The sequence below is a fragment of the Megalobrama amblycephala genome, linkage group LG15, assembly GCF_018812025.1.
Source record: "Megalobrama amblycephala isolate DHTTF-2021 linkage group LG15, ASM1881202v1, whole genome shotgun sequence".
In the NCBI taxonomy this organism is placed as follows: domain Eukaryota; kingdom Metazoa; phylum Chordata; class Actinopteri; order Cypriniformes; family Xenocyprididae; genus Megalobrama; species Megalobrama amblycephala.
The window spans coordinates 3,649,694-3,663,978 of record NC_063058.1 but is presented as its reverse complement, the minus strand read 5'-3'; the positions used below and the strand labels follow the sequence as shown (position 1 = coordinate 3,663,978).

The following is a 14,285-nucleotide window of genomic DNA, read 5'->3' as shown; positions in this document are numbered from 1 at the left end:
GGGCACAGTGTCCTTGATCTACAAGCAACTGCTTGAATGTTCATACAAACCCTTGAAGATACTAGCTGTATGGGAGAGAGAACTCTCCTGGTTGGGTTACAGTCCTGATTGGTTAAATCTCTGCCTTACCTCCAAAAACCCCTCGCACATTCTTATTCATTTCAAAACTGTACACAAAATGTATTGTACCCCATATAAGCGATACTTGATGAAACTCTCACCCAATTCTAATTGTAATCTGTGTAATAACAATTCTAAAGGTACCTTTTTGCACATGTTTTGGGATTGTTTGGTCATATCCAATTTCTGGAAACATGTAGTTCAGGTGCTAAAAAACATCACAAAGTTGCAGTTTGACCTTGATCCCTGTCTTATGTTATTAAATGATGATTCTTCTTATAAGTTTACATTAGTACAGAGAAGACTGTTAATGTCTGGTTTCACTGCTGCTAAAAAAACAATTTTACAGCAATGGTTTACACCTGACATGGACCTTAAAATATTCTGGCTGCTTTCTTTTCATAATATTGTTTGTTTAGAATGCAGCACTGCAAGGATTAATGGGGCTAGAATACATACTGTTACCTATTGGAGTAAAATAGCCCAAGCCTTAAAATAATTGTTTTAAACTGAAGATGCACTATTCTATGTAATAACTTGCTGCCATGGTTTATTTGTACGTTTGTTGTACATTACCCTAAAGCATTGTTTACTGTATTTATGTCCTTTTATTTTATCAGTATTTTTGCTGCTATCCTAGTTTTGTATTTTGTTCTTATCTCAAATAAAAATTATAATCACAAAAAAAAAAAAGACTGTTGAAACAGATTCTGGCTCCTCTCCACACTGCATCACCCAGCAACCAGTGGAAGACGTCACCATCAACGGACTCAACCACGTGGAACGTAAATATCACTTAACCAAACCTCTTTCCAGAGACCTTGGTATTGTTGTATATTATCAGTATATAATTTTCTAATTCCCATTAGATGTAATATAGCTGATGTTAGTTAAAGGTGCCCTAGAATGCTTTTTTCACAAGATGTAAGTCTAAAGTGTCCCCTGAATGTATCTGTGAAGTTTCAGCTCAAAATACCTCATAGATTTTTTTTTTTTAAATATTTTTTTTTTAACTGCCTATTTTGGGGCATCATTATAAATGCGCCGATTCAGCCTGCTTCCCCTTTAAATTCTCGTGCTCCCCGCCCCCAAGCTCACGACTGCCTTAAACAGCATAAACAAAGTTCACACAGCTAATATAACCCTCAAAATGGATCTTTACAAAGTGTTCGTCATGCAGCATGTCTAATCACGTAAGTATAGTATTTATTTGGATGTTTACATTTGATTCTGAATGAGATTGAGGCTATGCTCCATGGCTAACGGCTAATGCTACACTGTTGGAGAGATTTATAAAGAATGAAGTTGTGTTTATGAATTATACATACTGCAAGTGTTTAATTATGAAAATAACGACTGCTCTTGTCTCCGTGAATACAGTAAGAAACGATGGTAACTTTAACCACATTTAACAGTACATTAGCAACATGCTAACGAAACATTTAGAAAGACAATTTACAAATTAATTTAAATTTAAGTTTACAAATATCACTAAAAATATCATAATGGATCATGTCAGTTATTATTGATCCATCTGCCATTTTTCGCTCTTGTCTTTGCTTGCTTACTTGCACAACGTCTGATGATTCAGCTGTGCACAGATCCAGACATTACTGCCTTGTCTAATGACTCATGGGCTGGCATATGCAAATATTGGGAGCGTACATATTAATGATCCGGACTGTTGCGTAACAGCCGGTGTTATGTTGAGATTTGCCTGTTCTTCGGAGGTCTTAAACAAATGAGATTTACATAAGAAAGAGGAAACAATGGTGTTTGAGACTCACTGTATGTCATTCCCATGTACTGAACTCTTGTTATTCAACTATGCCAAGGTAAATTCAATATTCAATTCTATGGCACCTTTAATAACAAATAATCTCTTGTTTATTTGTTTGGTGGATAATAAGGTTCTCTACCTTATTATTTTCAGAGAAACAGTTTATTTTTCCATAAGATAAAGTAACTCTTCCATAGCCACACCCAACTTAATCACTTGTGTTCTATGTATGTTATGCACTTTATTCCTTTATCATTCATGGTATTCATTTAGTAGTTGTGTTAGTTATTCTTGTTTATCTTTTTGTTAATAAAAAATATTTTTATTACACTTGTGTCTTCCTTGTGCTGATAATACAGACGAGGCTCTACAAGTTAGCAATCTCACCAATCTTTCAAATAAATCAGCTGACCACTTTATATTAATTCTAAATGAATGAAAAGCCCCTATTGAGAGTGTTCTCATACTGCAAAGTCCTTGACTCGTGCCCTGAACTAGGGAAAGGGGGGAAGTGGTCATCTGATGTACTTATAACCACACCTTAAGAGACATGTGATCCAAAAATCACAATGTCAGCAGTGATGTGAGTACCAATCCCCGTCTCGGGATAGTTGAGGATGTGTACGCCATGACTCCCTCCACAACTTCGTGAAGACGTGGGGAGACAGGGACAACCTGAAGAGCAGGGCCTTGTATTGATATGCCCGACCCTCGAACACAAAGTGCAGGAACGGCCTGTGTCGAGGGTGAATCGAAACATGACAAAATTCAGGTCGATCACTGCAAACCGATCTCGGGGACGGATGCATTCGAAAATGCTTTTCTGCATGAGCATTTTGAATGGTAGCTTGTGAAGGCTCAAATTCAAAACTCACAGGTCCAAGATCAGTCGTAAACCGCCGTTTTTTTGGGGGGCTGTAGATCCCTGACCTCATATCGACTGGAGGGACCAGTTCTATTGCCTCCTTCGCCAGTAGGACTGCAATCTCCGCTCGCAAGACATGGGCATCAACTGCTTTCACTGAAGTGAAATGGATGCCCCTGAACTTGGTGGGACGCCGGGCAAACTGAATCACATAGCTGAGCCTAATGGTCCGAATGAGCCAGCGAGACAGACTTGGGAGCGCTAGCCAGGCTCGCAGAGACTGTGCAAGTGGGAACAAAGGGACTGTAGGTGTACCCGCAGTGGGGCAGTGAGGTGGAATACAAGGATGCAGTTTCACGGTTGAGCAGGTTGGTTCCACGGTTGAGCAGGAAGTGCGGGAGAAGGCTTGATTGCATCCTCGAAACGCCTGCTGGCGACAGAGGAAGAGGATAAGAATGGTGAGGAACCTCACCTCCCACTGCTCTCCATGCCCTCCATGGACCCAGAGATAGAGGATCTTGAGTACCTATAGAGTAGTAGTGCATCCTTCATATCTCCAAAAAGTCTTTAGTTTAATCATATTTATAAAAGATATGCTGTACCGAATATTTCCGAAAACAGCCGTGTCCTGTAAGGGGAGCAGCTAGAGTCACTAGAACGTGCAGCTTTTGTGCAGAGAAGCATGAAGTGAGGCTGTACCTTTGCATATTGGAACAAAAAGCAGTGTCTAACAATGAGACCAGGCCAATTCATTTAGCCCACACCACCAACTTGGCAAAAGTTACAAAGTTCTAAATTATGCTAAATTCATCCATAGCCTTTGGTCGTCTTTGCCTAAGATCACCATAAGGGGTGCTATGACCAAACAAATTTAGTCAACAGTACGACGTGCATGCAATCGGTGAGTTACATTATTTTTTATTTGTAAATTACATTATTTACAAACCAGTTATTTAGGAGTTGTCAGTGGTTCATAAGATCATTTAGGAAGTGTAAGTAAATGATTAATAAACTGTTTAAACATTTATACATTTATACATTTTTATTATTTAGACATATAGTAACAGTTACTTAGTGTGTTAATAAATGCTTTATTAATTCATATTCCTACTGTAATTCATGATTAATTCAGGTAATTATAAAACGTTTAGAAGTGGTTAGGTAACTATTTTTGTGAGCTCATCTACAGTGAGCACTATTTATGCTTTGTAAAGCTTTAATAAATGAGATTTAAAGGTTCAGTGATCTTCTGCTCTGCTGTTCTCTAATGTTTTAAAGTTAGTACTGAGGTAGTTTTGACACTAGGAATATGTGTTAATAAAGCCTTTATTATAAACACACTAAGTAACTATTGCTATATGTCTAAATAATAAGATGCATAAATGTACATTTAAATATGTTATTAATCATTTACTTACACTTCCTAAATGAATTTATGAATCACTGACAACTCCTAAATAACTAGTTTGTGAATAATGTACTACATAATTTAGAAATTATAAATTGATTATGAATAAAGTATGAAAATACAATTATTTAACTTTGCTTATAAATCAAGAACAAAGCATTTATAGATGTATTTATAAATGGCTAACAAATGTCTATTAATGTTTTATAAATGATGAACTGACTATTTACTAACACTTAACTAATGCTTACCTAATACTTCAAAGCGTGAGTTATTATAAAGTGTTACTGAAGACTTTATTGTGCAAAGTGATATCGGAAATGAGAAATTGGTTCTGTTAAGTAGAAGTGTTGCATAGCTAATAAGAAAATAAACTGTACAATATTCCAAGTATACATCAGTTGTATGACTGTGTTTGACTCACCTTGGCAGATGACTCCAGCATCTTCATGGTGCCCACAGTTATGTGATCCCCATCCTCTTGATGAACAGTTTTTCAGTGTAGATTCATTTCCATGACACTGGACATCATCCAACCATATTTGTCCAGAACCTTGTCCAAAATAAGCATTACTCTTTGCTTCAATAACACTCCCACAGCCCAGTTCTCTACACACCACTGCCGCATCTATAGAATCCCAGGAATCATCACACACTGTTCCCCATGTTCCATTGTGGAGAACCTCCACTCTTCCAGAACAGAGGTTGGATCCATTCACCAACTTTACAGCTATTAACCACAAAACAATTTAACATAGAGGAACAGGTTATTAGGTTTATTTTTATTTATTTATTTTATTTTATTTATTTTTTTTTTTGCATTTTTGATAAGATAATAAAAAAGTGGTAACAATAGTGAAGGTTCATCATTACCTTTGACTCCAGGTTGTGAGGCAGTAGTGTTCAATGTTGAAGCTGGAGCAGAAAAAAAATTAACACAGATGCACAACATTGTTATGTTTAGATGTTGACGTCAGATTGATTGCAGTGCTTCATGTTTTTCAGTTCAAACAAATGTTTTCAGGTGTATTACAAGTTGTGAGAAAAGCAGATCTGGTTCATTTCAAAGGTGTATAATTACCTGTCTGTGGTGCTGCACTAGTTTGTAGCTGGCCTATTACAGAGAAAAAAAGAGATATGATTAATGTCTATTACAGTTCCAGTTCCAGAACAGATTTCTTCATTTGCATGGTCTTCCCCACACTGAAGGTGATATTCAATTGGATGGTAAAAAAAAAAAAAAAAAAAATGTATTTATTCTCTAAACATGTTGCCTGCAAAATGCTAAGAAAGTCAACTGGAAAGATGTAAAGCATGAGGTGAGGCTGTAACTTAGCATATTGGAACAAAACTCAGCATCTGACATTGAGACCAGCCAATTAATTTAGCCCACGCCACCAACTTGCCAAAAGATACAAAGTTCTAAATTAACCTAAATGTACTCATAGCCTTTGAATTACTTTTCCTAAGATCAACACCAGGGGTGCTCTGACCACACAAATGTACTCAGCAGTACTATGTACATGCCAACATTGAACTTGACTCTGTAACTGAGTTATAAATGGTATATAATTGGAAAACTTTGTTGTGCAATCGGAAATGTAAATAATAATAATAATAATAATGATAATAATAATAATAATAATAATAATAATAATACTTATAACTGAAATTCTATAATGATTATGTGGCGACCAGGGCGGGCAAGAGCCGTGAGGGAACGGCGCGAGGCCGGTGGCGCGAGTGTTAATGAGCTTCACCTGGGAGGCGCACCGGCCTTGAGTCCCTCACGGAGGAGCTCCGGGAGCATAAAAGGAGGAGCGACTACAGTGAAGGACGAGAGAGGACCAGGCCTGGACTTTATTTTACGTTTTATTATGTTTGTGTGGCCGGCAGACGTCCGCGAGAGTCTGTCGGCATTACTTTCGTTTTGTTCTTTGCTTATTTTGAATTAAAGTTACGTTGAATGTTCGCCGGTTCCCGTCTCCTTCTTCCCATATTTACGAACTGTGTTACATTGGTGCCGAAACCCGGGAGGAAGGAGGGACATGCTGTCGAAGAGCCCTCGCTGCTGAGGGGGATCGCGGTGCTGCGGAGTTCGGGCAGCGCGGGAGTGTGTGTAGACCGCGAGAGGCTGCCCGAGGCGGTGGTGCTGGAGCCTTGTGAAAGGTGGGACGGAGACCCGGATGCCGTGCTCCTGGGACGAGGTGGGGTGGCTGCCGTCCTGGACCTGGAGGGAGCGGAGGAGTCGCCGCCGTCCGCCGTGGGCCGGAGCCTGCTGCCGTCCGCCATGAAGGGGAGGAGCAGGGGATGGGGGACTCGCTGCCGGCTGCCCTCAGCCGGAAGAGCCATCGCCGGCCGCCAGGAGGCGGTCGAGGATCGGGCCGTCCACCGAGCGTTCAGTGCCACCGCATGGCACCGCGAGAAAGAGCCTCTTGGCAGGCTGAGGACCGAGCGGCAGTGTGTCGGGGAACCGGACCAAGAATTTTTTTTTTCTCTTTTTCCTCTCTCCCCTCTCTCGTCCTGTCGCTCCCCTTGCTTCCGTCTCCTTTCTCTCGTCTCGTCTGTCCTTACCCCCAGGTGCTGCGGCCACCGAGACAGGCCCCGGGGGGGAGTAGAGCGCAGTCTCGGGAGTACCCCCCGGCCTGCGAGGGGCGATGGGGGTATGTGGCGACCAGGGCGGGCGAGAGCCGTGAGGGAACGGCGCGAGGCCGGTGGCGCGAGTGTTAATGAGCTTCACCTGGGAGGCGCACCGGCCTTGAGTCCCTCACGGAGGAGCTCCGGGAGCATAAAAGGAGGAGCGACTACAGTGAAGGATGAGAGAGGACCAGGCCTGGTTTTATTATGTTTGTGTGGCCGGCAGACATCCGCGATGGTCTGTCGGCATTACTTTCGTTTTGTTCTTTGCTTATTTTGAATTAAACTTTTGTTGAACGTTCGCCGGTTCCCGCCTCCTTCTTCCCACATCTACTGACCACGTTACAGATACATTGGTTCTATAAAGTAAAATAGTTGCATAGCTAATAAGAAAATATACTGTACAACATTCCAAGTATACATCAGTTGTATGACAGTTTGACTCACCTTGGCAGATGACTCCAGCATCTTCATTGTGCCCACAGTTATGTGTTCCCCATCCTCTTGATGAACAGTCTTTCAGTGTAGATTCATTCCCACGGCACTGGACATCATCTAACCATATTTGTCCAGAACCTTGTCCAAAATAAGCATTACTCTTTGCTTCAATAACACTCCCACAGCCCAGTTCTCTACACACCACTGCTGCATCTATAGAATCCCAGGAATCATCACACACTGTTCCCCATGTTCCATTGTGGAGAACCTCCACTCTTCCAGAACAGAGGTTGGATCCATTCACCAACCTGACAGCTATTAATCCCAAAACAATTTAAGATAGAAGAACAGGTTATTAGGTTTTTCTTTTTTTTTTCTTTTTTTATTTGTTTGCATTTTTGATGAGATAATAAAATGTGGTAACAATGGTGGAGTTTCATGCTCCTCAGCATCATTACCTTTAACTCCAGGTTGTGAGGCAGTTGTGTTCAATGTCGCTGCTGGAGCAGAAAAACATGAACACACAAACACACAACACTGTTATGTTTAGATGAAGATGTTGACATATCATATTGTTTGCGGTGGTTCAAGTTTTTCAGTTCAAACAAATGTTTGTGTTGCTTTACAAGATATGAGAAAAACAGATCTGGTTCTTTTCATAGGTGTATAATTACCTGTCTGTGGTGCTGCACTAGTTTGTAGCTGGCCTATGACAGAAAAAGAGAGATGATTAAAGTCTATTACAGACCCAAAACAGATTCCTTCATTTGCATGGTCTTTCCCACACTGAATATGATATTCAAATGGATGGTAAAAAAAAAAAATAAAAAAAAAAATAAAAAAGAGGTTATTAGGTTTTTTGAGGCAGTCATGTTCAATGTCGCTGTTGCAGCAGAAAAAAAAAAAAAGAACAAACAAAATCCACAACATTGTTATGTTTAGATGATGATGTTGACATGTCAGATTGATTGCAGTACTTCATGTTTTTCAAGTGTTTTTTGCAGGTTGTTTTACAAAATCTGATGAAAATCACAAAGATCCATCCAAATCCATTCAAAACTATGTTTTTAAAACATTAGAACTGATGCAAACTACACATCTGTTACATCCCAGAGTGTTTTAGTGTCACTTTATTGTCAAATCCCTGTGTGTCCTGTGTTGTGCTCTGTTTCTCTACTTCTCTCCCTCTCTTACTCAGGTTAATTACCACCAGCTGCAACTCATTATGAGCAGGTCTGAGTCTGAGCAGAGCAGTATATATGGTGCATTCAGAAGATCCTGTGCTGAGGAACACTTCTCCCCAGCCTTAGAGTGGAAATTGAATTGTCTGCCTGTGTGTGCTGTGTGTACTAACAAGTGCTAACAGTTTTGAGTTAGGTGTGCACTTATACTTTTGCTGTGTGTTAGCATCATTCTTTAGCTTGCTTATGGGTCTATCCATGTGTGGGTAGCTAGAAGGTATTGTATCATTTAACTATTAATTAGTATTTGGTTACCTGGGAATTGTAGAGAGAGAGAGTGCCTTTTTATTTCTGTGTACAATTGTTTTCTCCTGTTTATTGATCAGAGAGGGTGCTCAGGGCAGTTTGTGTTGTTGTTTTTCATCTTTGTTTTTGAGCAGGGTAAGTAGATTCTTTAAACCTTAGTTAGCTCCTGTTTTGTTTATTATTTTAGCCATACTCTCTCCTGAAGATTTATTCCCTCATGTTCTTTTTGTTAAGCTCTCTTTTTGATATAAGGAAATAAACATTTTTACTTTCCTTTAAAGTGGTGTTGCGTCTGAGGCTGAAGTGTGTCCTCCACGTTTTCTTTTACATCCTTGCATTACCTTTTATTAGCTTAGCTTATTTTCTTTTGTTACCTTCCCTCCTAACCCCTAGACTAGGAGGGGAACGTAACACATCCATTTCATACTTATTATCAGAAATAAGTATTCTCAGTGACAGCTATTTGTAGTGCAACATCTGATACAAATTCAGCTGTTAATGTATAATTGAATGAATGCATGACAGTTAAATCTTTTCCACTCATGTTTAGTCGCTATTTGTTTAGAATATTGCCAGAGGTATTCTGGTGGTGTTTTGGAAAGTGAGAAATGCATTGGTAAAATTTAAAGACACTGTAAAGACTTCCAAATGTGTGCTTCATGCAAATGAGTTCCACAGTGGAAAGAAGCGTGGGCCACACTGTGTGTGTCCCCTCTGATGCCAGCAGCCAATCACAGCACTCGAATGGAGAAGCAAACCAAATTTCAATCTCCTCCTCGTCGGAAAGGGATAAAGGTACCCTTTCAACAGACACTCCTTGTTCTGAGTCTGCCCGTCAAAGGGGAAAGGCATAACAGATACACTGTTCTAGGTCTCAACACTTTAAGGAGTGAGACATTAACAGATACACTGTTCTGAGTCTCCCTTCGGGTCAGACAACAGATATATAGCTCTGAGACTGTCCTGTACGGGGATAGACACTGACAGATACATTCTCGATCTGAGCCTCGGGTTCGTCCAGAGGGACAACAGCAGATCCCATGATCTGAGTCTACAGCTTGTGAGGCAGCAACAGAGATGACCACATTCTGAGCCTCCAGCTTTTGAGGAGAGAGACATTAACAAACACTACATTCAGAGTTTCTGTCCAGTGAGACAGTAACGACATCTGCAACAAGGTTAAGCTCAAGAGAGCAAACCTCCAATCCAAGGTACCTTCGTCTGCGTGTTCCAGATTGTTAAGGACCTTCTGCACCTACACCAGGGCCTCATCTGCGTGCTCTAGATTTTAGGACCCTTTGGTGCTCCAGGAGATCAGCATCCCACAGAGCTTCGTGTTCAAGACTGTTGAAACAGATTCTGGCTCCTCTCCACACTGCATCACCCAGAACAACCAGTGGAAGACGTCACCGTCATCGGACTCAACCATGTGGAACGTAAATATCACTTAACCAAACCTCTTTCCAGAGACCTTGGTATTGTTGTATATTATCAGTATATAATTTCCTAATTCCCATTAGATGTAATATAGCTGATGTTAGAATGCTGCCCTAGAATGCTTTTATCACAAGATGTAAGTCTAAAGTGTCCCCTGAATGTATCTGTGAAGTTTCAGCTCAAAATACCCCATAGATTTTTATTTTTTTATTTTTTTTTGAACTGCCTATTTTGGGGCATCATTATAAATGCGCCGATTCAGCCTGCTTCCCCTTTAAATTCTCGTGCTCCCCGCCCCCAAGCTCACAACTGCCTTAAACATTGCATAAACAAAGTTCACACAGCTAACATAACCCTCAAAATGGATCTTTACAAAGTGTTCGTCATGCAGCATGTCTAATCACGTAAGTATAGTATTTATTTGGATGTTTACATTTGATTCTGAATGAGATTGAGGCTATGCTCCATGGCTAACGGCTAATGCTACACTGTTGGAGAGATTTATAAAGAATGAATTTGTGTTTATGAATTATACATACTGCAAGTGTTTAATTATGAAAATAACGACTGCTCTTGTCTCCGTGAATACAGTAAGAAACGATGGTAACTTTAACCACATTTAACAGTACATTAGCAACATGCTAACGAAACATTTAGAAAGACAATTTACAAGTTAATTTAAATTTAAGTTTACAAATATCACTAAAAATATCATGGATCATGTCAGTTATTATTGATCCATCTGCCATTTTTCGCTCTTGTCTTTGCTTGCTTACCTGCACAACGTCTGATGATTCAGCTGTGCACAGATCCAGACGTTACTGCCTTGTCTAATGCCTTGAACATGGGCTGGCATATGCAAATATTGGGAGCGTGCATATTAATGATCCAGACTGTTGTGTAACAGTTGGTGTTATGTTGAGATTCGCCTGTTCTTCGGAGGTCTTAAACAAATGAGATTTACATAAGAAAGAGGAAACAATGGTGTTTGAGACTCACTGTATGTCATTCCCATGTACTGAACTCTTGTTATTCAACTATGCCAAGGTAAATTCAATATTCAATTCTATGGCACCTTTAATAACAAATAATCTCTTGTTTATTTGTTTGGTGGATAATAAGGTTCTCTACCTTATTATTTTCAGAGAAAAGAGTTTATTTTTCCATAAGATAAAGTAACTCTTCCATAGCCACACCCAACTTAATCACTTGTGTTCTATGCATCTTATGCACTTTATTCCAAGTATATTTATTCCACTATACACAAAGTGCAGGAACGGCCTGTGTCGAGGGTGAATCGAAACATGACAAAATTCAGGTCGATCACTGCAAACCAATCTCGGGGACGGATGCATTCGAAAATGCTTTTCTGCATGAGCATTTTGTAGCTTGTGAAGGCTCAGATTCAAAACTCACAGGTCCAAGATCAGTCGTAAACCGCCGTTTTTTGGGGGGGCTGTAGATCCCTGACCTCATATCGACTGGAGGGACTGGTTCTATTGCCTCCTTCGCCAGTAGGACTGCAATCTCCGCTCGCAAGACATGGGCATCAACTGCTTTCACTGAAGTGAAATATGGATGCCCCTGAACTTGGTGGGACGCCGGGCAAACTGAATCGCATAGCTGAGCCTAATGGTCCGAATGAGCCAGCGAGACAGACTTGGGAGCACTAGCCAGGCTCGCAGAGACTGTGCAAGTGGGAACAAAGGGACTGTAGGTGTACCCGCAGTAGGACAGTGAGGTGGAATACAAGGACGCAGTTTCACGGTTGAGCAGGTTGGTTCCACGGTTGAGCAGTAAAGAACTGCTGATTGAAGTTCTTGACCATGTCGCCAAATAGTCCAGTCTGGGACATGGTGGAATTAAGAAACCTGACCTTGTCGGTTTCCCTCATGTCAGCCAGACATAACCAGAGATAGCGTTCCTAGACCACCATAGTGGACATTGCACAACCCACAGACTGCACTGTGACCTTCATCTCATGAAGCCTGAAGTCCGTTGCAGCCCGAATTTCCTGGAGAACTTGTGGATCATGACCACCCTCATGCAGGCCCTTCAGCGCCTGGGCCTGATGGACCTGCAACAACACCATGGCATGTAAGGCAGAGGTGGCCTTCTCACAGGCATGGTAAGTCTTGCCAGTTAAGTCTGATGAGTGTTTACAGGCCCAGGAAGGGAGACACAGATTCCCCTGCAAGGTGGAGTTAGGGCACAGTTGCATAGCCCATCATCAAGTGTGGTGAGGGAGGAGGAGCCACTGGTCATTTTCTGGCAGTAAAAGGTGCCTTCCATGACCTAGTGAGCTCATGCACCTCCAGGAAGAAAGGGTCCAAGGTGGATTGATGAGAAACAGCACACACCACCCCAAAAAGACAATCATCCAACCTCGAGGGCTTGGGACATGGTAGAGGGTTCCAAATGAGCCTTACCCTGTTGGTGGCCCGCGAAAGCACAGGCATCATCTCCAGATCTGACTCAGGCGCAGCTACCGATCCTGAAGAAGGAAGGTAGGCGGTACCACTGCCCGAAGCAATCCTTTGTGGAGGATTGGATCATGTTAGTGGCACCGGGACTCTGCCCCTTTTTAGGGAACTGGAGTCTTGACCACAACTCCGAGATGGTCATCTTCCCACAATGGGTACATGACTCATCCACGCACGCTCAGCGTGCTCGACGCCCATACACGTGAGACAGCGATTGTGACCATCCTTCGGTGCCAGGTAACGATGGAAACCAGAAACACAAGTAGAATGTCATCTCTAAAAAGATGCAAGCTCTACTTGTGTAAGCTCTTTCAAGGAACTGCACTGCATTCGACTGAATGGGAACAGAACCCACAATGACACTGACCAAGCAAATAATTATTGTAAACAATAGTACAAAACAACAAATTACTCTCATGGGTTTTGCCACAAAATACATTTTATTATGTCCTGAAAATGCATACTGCGCTGTTTACACGACACCGTTTTCAACTAAACCTCTTGCCATACATCCTGCATGCCTGGGAGTGGCTTGCTTTAGCCTATCAAAAGCTAATTCTGTTGTGTTGCCAGCTACAGATACAGTTATAGATTCTGCTTTCACTGAAAAAAAAAAAAAAACCTGGTGGTAACACAGTCAATGTAATGCAGGTACATTAGTGACGTTTAAGACAGAGATGAATTCAGGAAGACGAGTCGGGGAACAGAAGGCATATGACAGAAGATGGAAGACAAATCAGGATTGGCAGGAAAGTTCTCAGGTGAGTAGTAGTCTTTGAAGAGACCAGACAGTGAGGAGAAGGGAACGGTGTCATTTAAAGGCAGTGTTGATGAGGGTGCACAGGTGCAGGTGATCTGTGATCAATAGGTGATCTGTGGCAGTTGTGGATTAGGAAGGATGCTAGGAAGTGTAGTGCGATGCAGATGACAGGTGAGTAGGTGATTGTGCTTGTGGCTGCGACAGTACTCTTCCCTTCCAGAAGGCCTCGTGCCAGGGTGGTACTGAAGACCAGGGAGGTTCTGTGGTCAACAGCGAATAGAGTCAACAACCCGCCACGATATTCGGGTAAGCCAACCGAATGCAGAGCCTTTTTGACCCAGTGTGAGGTTGTCTTTTTCCTTCAGCCCTCTACGTACGTGGCTGACAGTGCCAGGATTGCTTTTGACATTTCTCAGTTGACAGGAAGGGCGTGTGACTGGGCTACGGCTGTCTGGGAGGCGGAGGCTGCCTGTTGTCAGACTTTCATCATTTTTAAGGAGGAGATGACCAAACTTTTCGATCAATCCGTTTTTGGACACGAGGCTTCTCGTCTGCTCGCTGTGCTGCGCCAGGGGAAACGTTCCATTCTTGACTACGCCATGGAATTCCGCACTCTTTCTGTGACATGCGAGTGGAATGAACTGGCCCTGACTCCTCGTTTCCTGGAAGGATTGAACCCCGATCTCAAGGAAGAGATCTATGCATGTGAAGTCCCCGCTGCATTTGATCAGTCAGTGGAAATGGCAGTCAGACTGGACAACCGATTTGACTTATGGTGCCGTGCCCGCGATGTGCCATCTGAACCACCCACTCCTCCTCCTGCTGCTGAGATTCTGTTCAAAGCTGCACAGTTTCCTGAACCCGTGCAGG

The 14,285-nt window shown here is 41.9% G+C and overlaps 1 protein-coding gene across 1 annotated transcript in view; it reads right to left on the bottom strand.

Moving 5' to 3' along the window:
• The window catches only part of LOC125246555 (deleted in malignant brain tumors 1 protein-like), a 58,161-nt gene that overhangs the window by 38,880 nt on the left and 4,996 nt on the right, over positions 1–14,285 (bottom strand). The window contains exons 3-8 of the mRNA XM_048157504.1: positions 7,923–7,955; positions 7,707–7,748; positions 7,258–7,563; positions 5,255–5,287; positions 5,047–5,088; positions 4,598–4,903 (exon numbers count right to left, since the gene is read on the bottom strand). Coding sequence (XP_048013461.1) covers positions 4,598–4,903; positions 5,047–5,088; positions 5,255–5,287; positions 7,258–7,563; positions 7,707–7,748; positions 7,923–7,955 — 762 coding nt within the window. The remainder of the gene's footprint in view (positions 1–4,597; positions 4,904–5,046; positions 5,089–5,254; positions 5,288–7,257; positions 7,564–7,706; positions 7,749–7,922; positions 7,956–14,285) is intronic.